Source organism: Elephas maximus, chromosome 3 (genome assembly GCF_024166365.1).
Source record: "Elephas maximus indicus isolate mEleMax1 chromosome 3, mEleMax1 primary haplotype, whole genome shotgun sequence".
Taxonomy (NCBI): Eukaryota; Metazoa; Chordata; class Mammalia; order Proboscidea; family Elephantidae; genus Elephas; species Elephas maximus.
The window spans coordinates 24357289-24374144 of record NC_064821.1 but is presented as its reverse complement, the minus strand read 5'-3'; the positions used below and the strand labels follow the sequence as shown (position 1 = coordinate 24374144).

General features: G+C 40.2%; 1 protein-coding gene across 1 annotated transcript; it reads right to left on the bottom strand.

Moving 5' to 3' along the window:
* Positions 1-2154: 2154 nt before the first annotated feature.
* On the bottom strand, positions 2155-3066 carry LOC126072082 (olfactory receptor 18-like). Its single transcript, XM_049876749.1, has one exon. It carries the CDS (start codon positions 2992-2994, stop codon positions 2155-2157), a length of 840 nt encoding a protein of 279 aa, XP_049732706.1. The 5' UTR covers positions 2995-3066.
* Between the last annotated feature and the right edge of the window lie 13790 nt (positions 3067-16856).

Here is a 16856-nt window from a genome sequence, read left to right as displayed (position 1 = left end):
AGTTCTTGGGACTTGAGCTATCAGCTTGCCTGCCAATCTTGGGATTCATCCATCTTCACAGCCTGTGAGCAAGAGCCCTGCTCTCCAGCCTGCCAATCTTGGGTTCGCCAGCCCCTGCAGTTATGCAAATCAGAAGAAGCCTCTATTCTGATCCACACATTTGGAACATTCCAGCCTCTACAATTGCATGAGCTATTTCCTTGATATAAATCTCTCTCTATATATATTTGTATGCATTACTGGTTTTATTTCTCTAGGGAACCCAGCCTAAGACAGACATCATGCCTGGCAAAGTAGAGGGTCAACAAATAGAGGAAGACCCTCAACAAGATGGATTGACACAGTGACTGCAACAATGGGCTCAAACATAGCAGTGATTGTGAGAATGGCACAGGACCAGTCAGCGTTTCATTCTGTTGTATATAGGGTTGCTGTTGTAACCCGACCCTACAAATGCTAGTAAATTTTCATTAATCAGAAAAGACTGCCTTAAACCAGCCCAAGCCAGATTTGGGCCACTCCATACGCACAGAAGGGTCAGCCGTGACCATTACTTGACCTCAACAGAGGACACAGCAACAGGTGGGACAAATCAGAAGGAAAATCATCACCTGGACCCCATTCCAAAGAAAGAGTTCTGACAAGAACCATGTGACCTCCTGTTTCCTGGCTGTCATAATTCCTGCAACATTGTCCCTACATATTCCTTCTAGTATTTTCTCTCCCCACCATGCTTGCACAGCCGCCATCTTGCTGCCCAAATCACATATAAGCTTTGCTTCCCTATAGTGTGCGGAGTCAAATCTGAGGAACTTCCTCCTGGCTCCTTGCTCTGTGCATTGCAATAAGGTTACCTTCTTTCTCTCAAAGGCCACTGTTCAGATTATTGGCAGGTCTGAGTGTGCTGGAGAGAACCCACCTTCTACAGTTCTGCATAACTATAAGTCAAAGTTAACTTGATGGCACTGAACAACAATTACAAACACATGACAACCTGCATTTATTCTCCATGTTAAAATTTATCAGTTAGGGCTTAATCAAGAAAAAGGAAAACACACTAGTAATTTTAATGAAGATTGTTTAAAATAGGTAAATAGATAATGAAAGACTGAAAGGCATTAATAAAAAAAGGGGGGGGTAACAGAGCTAGTACCTAAAGTGGCCATGCCAAAGGGTAAGGAATATAGTGAAAAAAGCTTGGCTTATTGGCGGTGCTGATTGTTATAGACAAATACTAGAAGAACATTGTAAGAAAGTCTGATGGAAAATCAGAGCAGTAATAGGAGAATTTCTACTCCAGTACCACAAATCATAGTATACAAAGACAAGTTTGGAGCAGAGAGACAAGAGCTTAATATGCAGCACATATGACCAGCTCTGTGGTATAAAAGAGAAGATATTTAGAAAAATATTACCAGGCACATTGAGAAAAATCACATTGCCTGAAGTTCATTCATATCTCTCCCCTTGTAAGCTCTAATGGCTTTAAAATCTTCAGTATCTGCTCATGAGGAATAAAGGATCCAAGGCATATTAGTCATCACTGAACAATGGTCTCACCTAGATCAGTAGTCTCCTATCTTTGTTGCCCACTGGTGCCTCCCGGGGTGTTTGAAAAATCTTCTGGCTCAATACACACCTCAGGCTAAATAAATCAGAATCTCTGGTGGGGCAACTCAGGCATGAGTATCTTTACAGTTCACAAGATGATTCCAATATGAACACAAGTCTGGGAACTAAAAACAAGCATTATACACCTAAACTGCATAAATAGATAAGATATATATAGATGTTGTATTGACAATAGGCATAATATGTGGAAAGGGTGGTGGATTACATTTTTTATTTTGAAAAAGTTGTGCATTTCACCAGGATGCCTGTGTCACAGATGGCAAATACAGAAAGTCCCATAGGTGTTACAGGACTCAATTGGGCATATATTATGATTTACCATGGATTCTGGAACACCCAACAATTCCCCCCAAAATGGGCCAAATAAAAAGTATTCTGATATAAAACATCAAGTAGAATGAAAGCTATGAGAGCTACAAAAATTATGTAACCAAAGGAGCATGCTTTGAAGCTCCACATGTTTGGTTTTCTGCCTATTCTAATCCATAGACCAAAAAAGATGGCACAGGTATTGAATTACCCTCATTGTCTGAGGAGCCTCTGCAGGGCCTTCTTGATATCCCTGTTCCTCAGACAATAGATGAAGGGGTTCAACATGCGGGTGACCACAGAGTACATCACTGAGGCCTCTGCACCACTCCTGAAAGAAGGTGAGACAGCTGAACTCAGGTACACTCCAATACCTGTTCCATAAAATAAGCAAACCACTGAGAAGTGAGAGCCACAGGTAGAAAAGGCTTTATACTTCCCACGTAATGATGGGACTCTCAGAACAGAGGAAAGAATTCGAGTATAAGAGAAAAGGATGGCTGAGACTGGAACACCACCAAAGATGGCACCCATAATGTACACTAGTATGTTTTTGGTGGTGGTATTTTTATCAGAACAGGCAAGGTTGATGAGTTGAGAAGGGTCACAGAAGTGAGGAATTTCCGCTTCCTTGCAGAAGGTGAGCTGTAATACGATCAAGCAGTGCAACTGAGAGTCCAAGAGGCTGAGAAAAAAAGACACTAAAACTAGAAAGCCACAGAAATGGGAATTCATGATCACTGGGTAGTGAAGTGGGTAACAGACGGCCACAAATCGGTCATAGGCCAACGCTGTCAAAAGCAGATTGTCCATACATACAAAAAAAGTAAAAAAAGACAACTGAATCAGGCAGCTGACATAGGAAATGATTCTGTGGTGTATATGGATATCCGTAAGCATATTTGGGATTGTAGCAGAAGTGAAACCAATGTCAGCCAATGACAGATTAGAGAGGAGGAAGTACATAGGGGTGTGCAGGTTGAGGTCAGAGCTCACAGCCAGGATGAAGAGTAGGTTCCCAAGCACTGTGAGCAGGTACATGGACAGGAACATTCCAAAGAGGAGGGGCTGCAGTTCTGGATCCTCTGCGAGACCCAGCAGGAGGAATTCAGAGACATGTGTTAGATTTTCTGGGGCCATGTTGCAGAGGCACCTTAAGGAAAGTAAAGAAAGTGGTAAAAGGAAACAAAAATACAGGCGTGCAGCCATTTTTCTATATTTTGAATTCAGGAATTTTACAAGTAAAGCATTCACACTTAAGATCATACACCCCCTTCAGCAACACTTTTCAATTGTGATAAGACTGTTCTTCTAGAGCTCTTTCCTCATTAGTTTCTGCTATTCACCATTTTCTAAACAAACCCACTTTAGAGACACTCAACTGAAGGATATTGAAGAATGTTAGAAGATCAAAAACATTGACAGATAACAAATTCACCAAGACAGTAAAACAATTAACTTTAGAAGAAAGACAAGACTTCAATAGGCACTTAACATTTGAAGAGATCAAAGCAATACCAAAAGCCTACCAACACAGAGAAGTCCAGGACAAGACAGCTTCACTGGGGAATTCTACCAAACATTTATAGAACATATAATGCCAATCCTTCTTAAGTTTTCCAAAAAATAATAGAGGGGAGAACTCTCCCTAACTCATTCTATGAGTGTAGCATTATCCTGGTTCCAAAACCAGACAAAGACTTCACAAGGAAAGTATAGACCAATATCTCTGACAAATATGGACACAAAAATCCCCAACAAAATACTAGCAAACTGAATCCATAACCATGCTCAAGAGGGATTTATCCCAGGAATACAAGATGATCTCAACATTAGAAAATCAGTCAGTGGAATACACTGCAACAATTGAACAAAGGGAAAGAACTACATAATCATCTCATTTGAGGCAACACCCACTCCCACCATTGCTTTTCAATATTGTATACTGGGAGTTCTAACTGGAGGAATTAGGCAAGAAAAAGAAACAAAAGGCATCCAGATTGGGAAAGAAGTGAATCTATCCATTTTTGCAGATAGTTGATACATATATATATATATACAGTTGGACCCCAGGTTAAGAACAAGATCCCTTCTTAAGTGTGTCTTTAAGGTGAATTAATAACTAAGTCAGAACAGGTGGGTATGGTTCTTATTTAGCCTTACTTAAGTGCAATAAATGTCTAGACGCCTTTTCCATGATTTAAAAGCTGCACTTTCAGAAAGTGAAGTTGGTTGTGATGAAGAATTTGTTGTGATTAGGGATTGTCTCGATCATTTCAAAGTGAGAACAAATTTACATAACATTAAAGGGCAAGAAAGAGTTATCTGTAACTGGGATGTTCATAACTCAGGGACCTTCCATACCCTAAAGAATCCACAATAAATGAATTCAGCAAACTATAAACATTACTGAAAGAAGTTAAAAAATCATCCAAATAAACAGAAGAACATTTCACGTTCATGGATCGGAAGACTTCACGTTGCCAAGATTTCAATACTACGTAAAGCAATCTATAGATTCAACATAATGCTCATCAAAATTCCAACACCTTTCTTTGCAGAAACGAAAAAGCCAGTTCTCATCCAGATGGATCAACACAGTGGCTGCAACAATGGGCTCAAGCATAACAATGAGCATGAGGATGGTACAGGACTGGGCAGCATTTCCTTCTGTTAAATATAGGGTCACTATGAGTTCTAACTGACTCGACGGCACCTAACAACAGAACTCAATCCTGGTTAATCAATATAATTACCCATGTATTTTTTAAGATATACTGATGCACGTGCCACATTCAAAAACAAGTTAAATCAGAATCCCTACACATAAGTTTATTGGTGATCCTAATGTACAGCAAGTATTGTGAATCACTGCCATTCACTTAGTAATTGCTCCATTAAGGTTAGCTACTATTATTATCATTAATACCCGATCTACATAATAAATAGGTAGACATGTAATAGTATCTGCTTCAGAACTCATATTTTATAGACATTTAAAATATTACCAATAATATTTAAGTTTCCTCCTATTTCTGCATGATCCCATTCCCCAGCGTATCCGTTTTCCCAAGGGCAACCACTGTTCATGAATTTGGTGGGAACATCTACCTGACAATGTTTTCATAATGTTAGGATTGGTTTATATATCTGTAGAGTTTTCTCAAAAATTTGCAAAACTAATATCATGCTACACACATTTCCCCCAAAATGCTGGCATTTACCACAGCATGGTATTTAAGTCTCTCTGTGAAGCTCATACATTTAGTTAAAATCTAGTTTAACTAATGCACAGGATTCCCTGGGGGATGAATTTTATTTTTCAATTTCTTATTATGACACTTCTATGTAAATCTTGGGCTTCTCTCCACTCACATAAATGAGAATTTCTGTAACATATATGAATTAAGGATACTCGTTTGAGTTGGAGCTATCAATGTGTGTTCAATTTTACTATTACTGGTAATTGTCAACATTTGCTTTCCCAATAGAAAAAATGAGCTTCATGATCTCGTTGTCAAGGTCTCTACAATCACAAATATCCCTGAAGTCCATCTAGTAAGAGTAATCATTTCATGATAGGTTCATATGCCAGCGGAATAGAGGAAGACCCTCAACGAGGTGGATTGACACAGTGGCTGCAACAATGGGCTCAAGGATAACAATGATTGTAAGGATGGTGCAGGAGTGGGCAGTGTTTCCTTCTGTTGTGGATAGGGTCGCTATAAGTCGGAACTGACTCGACGGCACCTAACAACAACAACAGAGGGAATAATATTTTCATATCTCAGATTTCCAATGTGGGCTGTAAAATAAATTACTACTCATAGAAAACTCTGTGATCCACATTATTCATGCTAGAGAGATCCCTAGAAACCACTGCCTCATTCAGCTAATTCACAGATGAACTCACTGAATCCCAAGAGGGAGAACTGATGCTTCCACCTCTGTTTGCTCATCTTGAACCAAGTAGGAGTGAGAAGAAAAGCTTTTCTATTTTGGTGGAGGGGACAGAGCCTGGCATTGGAATCAAGATATCAAGGTCTGGGTCCCATATATTTCAGTCCCTGGATGTCTGGCACTTAATATATATTCAGTCATGGCTTTTGCATCAGAGTTTGAATCATTATTGGAGTAGCAGGTTTATTTATGAAAAACAATGCCATGAAAGGTGCAATCATTTTATTTTCAATTATATAACAGAGAGATTGAAGTCTATCTTATCTCAAGGACTTGAGCATGAGTCAACTGAAATCCTCAAATGCGTCTCAGCCCACACAATCTCTTTCACCCTCTTCTTTTTCTGTTTTCTTTTTATGAAAATCTATAAAATTATTAAACATGATGTTATATATCCTATTAAATGAAAAAAAAAATATGTCACATAGAAAATCATGACAGACACACACAAGTCCTATTTTCACTTATTTCTTTACCCAGGCAACGAGACTCCATTCACAGGGCATTTTTAACCTGCCAACCTAACCTGCCATTTATCTTCTCTGGACACTCCAGATGGAGAGCTCAAAGTGAGATAACCAAGCTTCATCCGTCTCTCCTCCTTCTGGACATCCTAAAAGTGATGACAGCACAAGCAGAAAAGAACCCAGTGTGTGAAGGACATATTGAGTACACTTTGTCCTTGTGAACTAAAAAAGGATAATCAATATATTCAACAGAGATATTTTGTATCGGTGTCCTTTGTTGTGCCAAAAAATGCTGTAGGCTCTAGGGCAGAAAAAATGAATGAGATTCTGTCATTTCCCTGTCATCACTCCACCTGGGGAGACCCAAGTAGAGAAACAGCAGATGTGTTGACAGGTTAGAATATTGGCTAGGTGCCCTGTGAATGGAGTCTTGCTGCCCAGATTCAAACATGGATTCACCCCTTTTGACCCCAAAACTTAGTTAAAATACATTCCTCATCTATAAGATAACATTAATCTACACATTTTTTTTTTTTTTTTTTTTCTATTTAAAGAGTACAATCCAATGCCTTTTAGTGTATTCGGAGTTGTACAATCATCACAGTCAGTTTTAGAACATTTTCATTAACCCAAAAACATACAATCCATTAACACTTTCCATTTCCCCCACCTATAGACAACTATAGGTTTGCTTATTCCAGACATTTCATATATTATGTGGTCTTTTGTGACTGGCTTTTCTCTGAACATGGTATTTTCAAGGTTTATCCATGTTGTAGATGTATCAGTACTTCATTCCTTTTTATAACTGAGTAGTATTCTGTTGTATGGACATACCACATCTTATTCATTCCTTTGTCAGTTGATGGGCATTTGGATTGTCTCTGCTTTTTGGCTTTATGAATAATGCTATGAATAATCGAATATAGGTTTTTGTGTGGCCATATATCTTCATTTCCCTTGCCTATATACCTAGGAGTGAAATGGGTAGGTCAGATGGCCAACTGTTCAACTTTTTTTTTTTTTTTTTTTTTAACGATTTAAGTTTTTTTTTTTTTTTTTTTTATAATAACTTTTATTAAGCTTCAAGTGAACGTTTACAAATCCAATCAGTCTGTCACATATAAGTTTACATACATCTCACTCCCTACTCCCACTTACTCTCCCCGTCTTGAGTCAGCCCTTTCAGTCTCTCCTTTCTTGACAATTTTGCCGGCTTCCCTCTCTCTCTATCCTCCCATCCCCCCTCCAGACAAGAGTTGCCAACACAATCTCAAGTGTACACCTGATATAATTAGCTCACTCTTCATCAGCGTCTCTCTCCCACCTGCTGACCAGTCCCTTTCATGTCTGATGAGTTGTCTTCAGGGATGGTTCCTGTCCTGTGTCAACAGAAGGTCTGGAGAGCATGACCGCCGGGATTCCTCCAGTCTCAGTCAGACCATTAAGTTTGGTCTTCTTATGAGAATTTGGGGTCTGCATCCCACTGCTCTCCTGCTCCCTCAGGGGTCCTCTGCTGAGCTCCCTGTCAGGGCAGTCATCGATTGTGGCCGGGCACCAACTAGTTCTTCTGGTCTCAGGATGATGTAGGTCTCTGGTTCATGTGCCCCTTTCTGTCTCTTGGGCTCTTAGTTGTCATGTGGGCTTGGTGTTCTTCATTTTCCTTTGCTCCAGGTGGGTTGAGACCAATTGCTGCATCTTAGATGGCTGCTTGTTAGCATTTAAGACCCCAGACACCACATTTCAAAGTGGGATGCAGAATGATTTCATAATAGAATTATTTTGCCAATTGACTTAGAAGTCCCCGCAAACCATGTTCCCCAGACCCCCGCGCTTGCTCCGCTGAGCTTTGAAGCATTCATTTTATCCCGGAAACTTCTTTGCTTTTGGTCCAGTCCAATTGAGCTGACCTTCCATGTATTGAGTGTTGTCTTTCCCTTCACCTAAAGCAGTTCTTATCTACTGATTAATCAATAAAAAAACCCTCTCCCACCCTCCCTCCCTCCCCCCCTCGTAACCACAAAAGTATGTGTTCTTCTCAGGTTTACTATTTCTCAAGATCTTATAATAGTGGTCTTATACAATATTTGTCCTTTTGCCTCTGACTCATTTCGCTCAGCATAATGCCTTCCAGGTTCCTCCATGTTATGAAATGTTTCAGAGATTCGTCACTGTTCTTTATCGATGCGTAGTATTCCATTGTGTGAATATACCACAATTTATTTACCCATTCATCCGTTGATGGACACCTTGGTTGCTTCCAACTTTTTGCTATTGTAAACAGAGCTGCAATAAACATGGGTGTGCATATATCTGTTTGTATGAAGGCTCTTGTATCTCTAGGGTATATTCCGAGGAGTGGGATTTCTGGGTTGTATGGTAGTTCTATTTCTAACTGTTTAAGATAACGCCAGATAGATTTCCAAAGTGGTTGTACCATTTTACATTCCCACCAGCAGTGTATGAGAGTTCCAATCTCTCCGCAGCCTCTCCAACATTTATTATTTTGTGTTTTTTGGATTAATGCCAGCCTTGCTGGTGTGAGATGGAATCTCATCGTAGTTTTAATTTGCATTTCTCTAATGGCTAATGATCGAGAGCATTTTCTCATGTATCTGTTGGCTGCCTGAATATCTTCTTTAGAGAAATGTGTGTTCATATCCTTTGCCCACTTCTTGATTGGGTTGTTTGTCTTTTTGTGGTTGAGTTTTGACAGAATCATGTAGATTTTAGAGATCAGGCGCTGATCGGAGATGTCATAGCTGAAAATTCTTTCCCAATCTGTAGGTGGTCTTTTTACTCTTTTGGTGAAGTCTTTAGATGAGCATAGGTGTTTGATTTTTAGGAGCTCCCAGTTATCGGGTTTCTCTTCATCATTTTTGGTAATGTTTTGTATTCTGTTTATACCTTGTATTAGGGCTCCTAGGGTTGTCCCAATTTTTTCTTCCATGATCTTTATCGTTTTAGTCTTTATGTTTAGGTCTTTGATCCACTTGGAGTTAGTTTTTGTGCATGGTGTGAGGTATGGGTCCTGTTTCATTTTTTTGCAAATGGATATCCAGTTATGCCAGCACCATTTGTTAAAAAGGCTGTCTTTTCCCCAGTTAATTGACACTGGTCCTTTGTCAAATATCAGCTGCTCATACGTGGATGGATCTATGTCTGGGTTCTCAATTCTGTTCCATTGGTCTATGTGTCTGTTGTTGTACCAATACCAGGCTGTTTTGACTACTGTGGCTGTATAATAGGTTCTGAAGTCAGGTAAGGTGAGGCCTCCCACTTTCTTCTTCTTTTTCAGTAGTGCTTTGCTTATCCGGGGCTTCTTTCCCTTCCATATGAAATTGGTGATTTGTTTCTCTATCCCCTTAAAATATGACATTGGAATTTGGATCGGAAGTGCGTTAAATGTATAGATGGCTTTTGGTAGAATAGACATTTTTACTATGTTAAGTCTTCCTATCCATGAGCAAGGTATGTTTTTCCACTTAAGTATGTCCTTTTGAATTTCTTGTAGTAGAGCTTTGTAGTTTTCTTTGTATAGGTCTTTTACATCCTTGGTAAGATTTATTCCTAAGTATCTTATCTTCTTGGGGGCTACTGTGAATGGTATTGATTTGGTTATTTCCTCTTCGGTGTTCTTTTTGTTGATGTAGAGGAATCCAAGTGATTTTTGTATGTTTATTTTATAACCTGAGACTCTGCCAAACTCTTCTATTAGTTTCAGTAGTTTTCTGGAGGATTCCTTAGGGTTTACTGTGTATATAATCATGTCATCTGCAAATAGTGATAACTTTACTTCTTCCTTGCCAATCCGGATACCTTTTATTTCTTTGTCTAGCCTGATTGCCCTGGCTAAGACTTCCAACACGATGTTGAATAAGAGCGGTGATAAAGGGCATCCTTGTCTGGTTCCCGTTCTCAAGGGAAATGCTTTCAGGTTCTCTCCATTTAGAGTGATATTGGCTGTTGGCTTTGCATAGATGCCCTTTATTATGTTGAGGAATTTTCCTTCAATTCCTATTTTGGTAAGAGTTTTTATCATGAATGGGTGTTGGACTTTGTCAAATGCCTTTTCTGCATCAATTGATAAGATCATGTGGTTTTTGTCTTTTGTTTTATTTATGTGATGGATTACATTAATGGTTTTTCTGATATTAAACCAGCCTTGCATACCTGGTATAAATCCCACTTGATCAGGGTGAATTATTTTTTTGATGTGTTGTTGGATTCTATTGGCTAGAATTTTGTTGAGGATTTTTGCATCAATGTTCATGAGGGATATAGGTCTATAATTTTCTTTTTTTGTAATGTCTTTACCTGGTTTTGGTATCAGGGAGATGGTGGCTTCATAGAATGAGTTGGGTAGTATTCCGTCATTTTCTATGCTTTGGAATACCTTTAGTAGTAGTGGTGTTAACTCTTCTCTGAAAATTTGGTAGAACTCTGCAGTGAAGCCGTCCGGGCCAGGACTTTTTTTTGTTGGGAGTTTTTTGATTACCGTTTCAATCTCTTTTTTTGTTATGGGTCTATTTAGTTGTTCTGCTTCTGAATGTGTTAGTTTAGGTAGGTAGTGTTTTTCAAGGAATTCATCCATTTCTTCTAGGTTTTCAAATTTGTTAGAGTACAATTTTTCATAATAATCTGAAATGATTCTTTTAATTTCATTTGGTTCTGTTGTGATGTGGTCCTTCTCATTTCTTATTCGGGTTATTTGTTTCCTTTCCTGTATTTCTTTAGTCAGTCTAGCCAATGGTTTATCAATTTTGTTAATTTTTTCAAAGAACCAGCTTTTGGCTTTGTTAATTCTTTCAATTGTTTTTCTGTTCTCTAATTCATTTAGTTCAGCTCTAATTTTTATTATTTGTTTTCTTCTGGTGCCTGATGGATTCTTTTGTTGCTCACTTTCTATTTGTTCAAGTTGTAGGGACAGTTCTCTGATTTTGGCTCTTTCTTCTTTTTGTATGTGTGCATTTATTGATATAAATTGACCTCTGAGCACTGCTTTTGCTGTGTCCCAGAGGTTTTGATAGGAAGTATTTTCATTCTCGTTGCTTTCTATGAATTTCCTTATTCCCTCCTTGATGTCTTCTATAACCCAGTCTTTTTTCAGGAGGGTATTGTTCATTTTCCAAGTATTTGATTTCTTTTCCCTCGTTCTTCTGTTATTGATCTCTAGTTTTATTGCCTTGTGGTCTGAGAAGATGCTTTGTAATATTTCGATGTTTTGGACTCTGCAAAGGTTTGTTTTATGACCTAATATGTGGTCTATTCTAGAGAATGTTCCATGTGCGCTAGAAAAAAAAGTATATTTTGCAGCAGTTGGGTGGAGAGTTCTGTATAAGTCAATGAGGTCAAGTTGGTTGATTGTTGTAATTAGATCTTCCGTGTCTCTGTTGAGCTTCTTACTGGATGTCCTGTCCTTCTCCGAAAGGGGTGTGTTGAAGTCTCCTACTATAATTGTGGAGGTATCTATCTCGCTTTTCAGTTCTGTTAAAATTTGATTTATATATCTTGCAGCCCTGTCATTGGGTGCGTAAATATTTAATATGGTTATGTCTTCCTGATCAATTGTACCTTTTATCATTATATAGTGTCCTTCTTTATCCTTTGTGGTGGATTTAAGTCTAAAGTCTATTTTGTCAGAAATTAATATTGCTACTCCTCTTCTTTTTTGCTTATTGTTTGCTTGATATACTTTTTTCCATCCTTTGAGTTTTAGTTTGTTTGTGTCTCTAAGTCTAAGGTGTGTCTCTTGTAGGCAGCATATAGATGGATCGTGTTTCTTTATCCAGTCTGTGACTCTCTGTCTCTTTATTGGTGCATTTAGTCCATTTACATTCAGGGTAATTATAGATAAATAAGTTTTTAGTGCTGTCATTTTGATGCCTTTTTATGTGTGTTGTTGACAATTTCATTTGTCCACATACTTTTTTGTGCTGAGGCGTTTTTCTTAGTAAATTGTGAGATCCTCGCTTTCATAGTGTTTGACTTTATGTTAGTTGAGTCGTTACGTTTTTCTTGGTTTTTGTCTTGAGTTATAGAGTTGTTATACCTTTTTGTGGTTACCTCATTATATACCCCTATTTTTCTAAGTAAAAACCTAACTTGTATTGTTCTATATCGCCTTGTATCACTCTCCATATGGCAGTTCAATGCCTCCTGTATTTAGTCCCTCATTTTGATTATTGTGATCTTTTACCTATTGACTTCCATGATTCCCTGTTATGTGTATTTTTTTTTTAATTAATCTTAATTTGTTTGTTTTTGTGATTTCCCTATTTGAGTTGATATCAGGACGTTCTGTTTTGTGACCTTGTGTTGTGCTGGTATCTGATATTATTGGTTCTCTGACCAAACAATATCCTTTAGTATTTCTTGTAGCTTTGGTTTGGTTTTTGCAAATTCTCTAAACTTGTGTTTGTCTGTAAATATCTTAATTTCGCCTTCATATTTCAGAGAGAGTTTTGCTGGATATATGATCCTTGGTTGGCAGTTTTTCTCCTTCAGTGTTCTGTATATGTCGTCCCATTCCCTTCTTGCCTGCATGGTTTCAGCTGAGTAGTCAGAACATATTCTTATTGATTCTCCCTTGAAAGAAACCTTTCTTTTCTCCCTGGCTGCTTTTAAAATTTTCTGTTTATCTTTGGTTTTGGTGAGTTTGATGATAATATGTCTTGGTGTTTTTCTTTTTGGATCAATCTTAAATGGGGTTCGATGAGCATCTTGGATAGATATCCTTTCGTCTTTCATGATGTCAGGGAAGTTTTCTGTCAGAAGTTCTTCAACTATTTTCTCTGTGTTTTCTGTCCCCCCTCCCTGTTCTGGGACTCCAATCACCCGCAGGTTATCCTTCTTGATAGAGTCCCACATAATTCTTAGGGTTTCTTCATTTTTTTTAATTCTTTTATCTGATTTTTTTTCAGCTATGTTGGTGTTGATTCCCTGGTCCTCCAGATGTCCCAGTCTGCATTCTAATTGCTCGAGTCTGCTCCTCTGACTTCCTAGTGTGTTGTCTAATTCTGTTATTTTATTGTTAATCTTTTGGATTTCTACATGTTGTCTCTCTATGGATTCTTGCAACTTATTAATTTTTCCAGTATGTTCTTGAATAATCTTTTTGAGTTCTTCAACAGTTTTATCAGTGTGTTCCTTGGCTTTTTCTGCAGATATCCTAATTTCATTTGTGATATCATTAAGCATTCTGTAAATTAGTTTTTTATATTCTGTATCTGATAATTCCAAAATTGTATCTTCATTTGGGAAAGATTTTGATTCTTTTGTTTGGGGAGTTGGAGAAGCTGTCACGGTCTGCTTCTTTAAGTGGTTTGATATGGATTGTTGTCTCCGAGCCATCACTGGGAAACTAGTTTTTCCAGAAAATCCGCTAAAAAAAAACTGCAGTCAGATCCCTATCAGAGTTCTCCCTCTGGCTCAGGCTATTCAGATGTTAATGAAGCCGCCTGGGGAGGGTGGGGGAGGGAACAGAGAGATAGGAGAGTAGCACCTCAGAATATAGCCAGAGTTGCTTGTCTTGCTTGGAATGACTATTATATCTGAGATTCCCGCGGGCGCGTCGCCTATGTGTGCTGTCTGTGTGGAGATTGCCCCCGGGGGGTCTGGCCCGCTGGAGTCACGGTCAGATCCTCCGCTTTCAGCCCCACGCCCAGCGTCAAGGCTCCCCTACTGGGACGGTGCACTCTCGACTCCAAAATCAGTCGCTGCCTCCCGGGGACTTCTCGTCCCTCCAGCCGCGTGGCCGTGCCGCCCCCGTGAACTAGGTGGGCCCCCTCCCGGGGTTAGTTCAGATGGGTGGAGTAGCTCCCCGTGCTTGTGCCGCGACCGAGTGTCCCGGCTGGAACGCTGTTCTCCCCGCTCCAATACCAGTCGCTGCCTCCCGGGGACTTCTCCTACCGGCTGCGTCCCACGCCGCCCGCGCGACCCGGATGGTCACCTTCCCGGGGTTAGTTCAGGGGGTGGAGCAACTCTCCGTGTTTATGGCGTACCTGCGTGCAGTCCAAATCCCTGTGGGACGGTTCCCCGGCTCGGATGCTGCTCTTTCTGCTCCAAGATCAGTCACTGCCTCCCGGGGACTTCTCCTAACGGCTGCGTCCCACGCCGCCCGTGGAACCGGCTAGTCCCCCTCCCGGGGTTAGTTCAGGGGGGTGGAGCAGGTCTCTGTGCTTGTGCCGTACCTGACTGGTACGCTGGCTCCAGGCTCTGGAAACAATCGCTGCTTCCCCGTATTAGTTCGTTCTCCGTCTCTAAATCTGTGTTTGTTGTTCAGGGTTCGTAGATTGTTATGAATGTGATCGATTCACTTGTTTTTCCGTGTCTTTGTTGTAAGAGGGATCCGAGGTAGCGTCTGCCTAGTCCGCCATCTTGGCTCCGCCCCCTAATCTACACATTTATATCTTGGAGGTGATTGTGCAGATCAAATGGAAAAAGCTACCTAACAAGGAGCTCAGAGCCTAGAACTAGGAAAACCCTCAATATAGTCTGGTGACACTATGGCTACTGTCATCAGCAACATTATCACCACCCTCAGCCTCATGAACATTAAGGAGTGCTTAGGGGACTGTTTAGGATCCCTGGGTGGTGCAAACAATTAAGCACTAGGTTGGCGGTTCCAACCCACCCAGAGGTGCCAAAGAAGAAAAGCATTTTGATCTGCTTTTAAAGGTCACAGCCATGAAAACCTTATGGAGCACAGTCTGCTCTGCATCATACTGGATTGCCATGAGTTGGAATCAACTCCACTGGCAACCGTTTTTTGTTTTTCTAAGGGACAGTTTACCAAAAAAAAAAAAAAAACTAGTTACCATCCAGTCAACTCTGACTCATGAAGACCCCATGTGTACTAGAGTAGAACTGTGCTCCAGAGGGTTCAATAGCTAGTCTTCTGGATGTAGATCTAAAGGTCTCTTCCAAAGTGTGTCTGGGAGGACTTGAACTTTGACCTTTCCATTAGCAGCTAAGGAAATTAACCATTTACACCACCCAGGGACTCCAGGGGACAGTTTAGAGGGTCCTGATTCCTACTGTGGTAGGAGCAATGCCTGTTGAAGCTAGAAATGGTGAAGGAGAGCAGAACTCTGAAAGACAGTCTTTAGACCTCCACCAGTACAAAGAACTTAAATTTCATAGACCTCTTAGCTGAAACTTTTCTTTCCGGACCTCCTTTCTTGCTACCCTGACTGTCCTGTTGGTCCTGATGATGAAACCAATGCTCTTGTCTGTCCCTCCTGCCTCCCTGTCTCCCTCAGCACTCACTGGGTTGTGTGATGTCTCCGCTGAGGCATGGCCAAGGAGTGTGGATCCATTGCTCCTCCTGTCCCTGGTGGGGGATAAACGCTGAAGCTCCTTCCTCAGGACTGGCAGGAAGACAGACTCAGGCATGGGCCTTCTGATGTGGATGACCACTCTGGGAGGAGAGGCACACATTCGTAGCCTGCTGGACTGGGGTGCGCACTTTGAAGGGCTAGAGACACAGGCTAATACTTTATAGTTGCTTATATTTAAGGCCAGAATTCACAAAGCTCATAATTATCCCAAATGATCTGTTATTCAAATCTCTGAAGGCTTGTTAATGGATGAGGGAGAAGAAAAGTGAATGTCCTGTAAGGGCAAGGGCCGTTCCTGATCTCAAGAGGAATCACACCTATACTTCTCACTTCCAACTTAAAAATTAAAAAAAAAAAAACTGCCATTGAGCCAATTCTGACTCGTGGTGACCCCATGTGTTACAGGGTAGAACTATCCCCCACATCATTTGCTTGGCTCCAACCTTTATGGAAGCAGATCATCAGGACTTTCTTCCATGTTGCAGCTGGGTGGGTTTGAACTGCCAACCTTTAGGTTAGAGTAGTCAAGTGCAAACCGTTTGTGCCACTCAGGGATCTTAACATGAAATTTAGACTCTTTCCTTTTTTAAAGAATCAAAGAGTGACTCTAACACCATCAAATACAGAGAATTAATCAAGTGATTTAGGGAAACTAGGGTTTCCATACCGAGAATCTGGTACTATTTCCATATCTCATTTAAGATTTTTCGTCTCTAATGAGAACATCCTACTTTTATTCCTATAGCCTTTGTTTGGGATTTAGGATTTTGTGCATTGGAGATTCATGTTTTTACTAATTTGAATGGTACCACCAGTTCCAATTTTATTCTTTAATTGATGCATTTTGGTAAATTACAAAACAAGAAATTTTTGCATACTTGTTTGAAAACATGATACTTTGTCTAAATACTGCAGGGCTCATTACTAGAATGAGACCAAGGTGTTGCTCAGGGTTATAGTCATCTCAAGCCTTGACTGGGACAGGATTCACTTCCAAGTTCACCTATGTGGCTGCAGTAGGATTCAGTTTCTCTTGGGTGATTGACCAGAAGTCTTCCTTAGTGTCTAGGCACAAGGGCTTCTCCATGAGGCAGCTCACAGCATGGCAGATGTCTTGATTCAAAGAGAGTCAGTAGGTGATGGACAG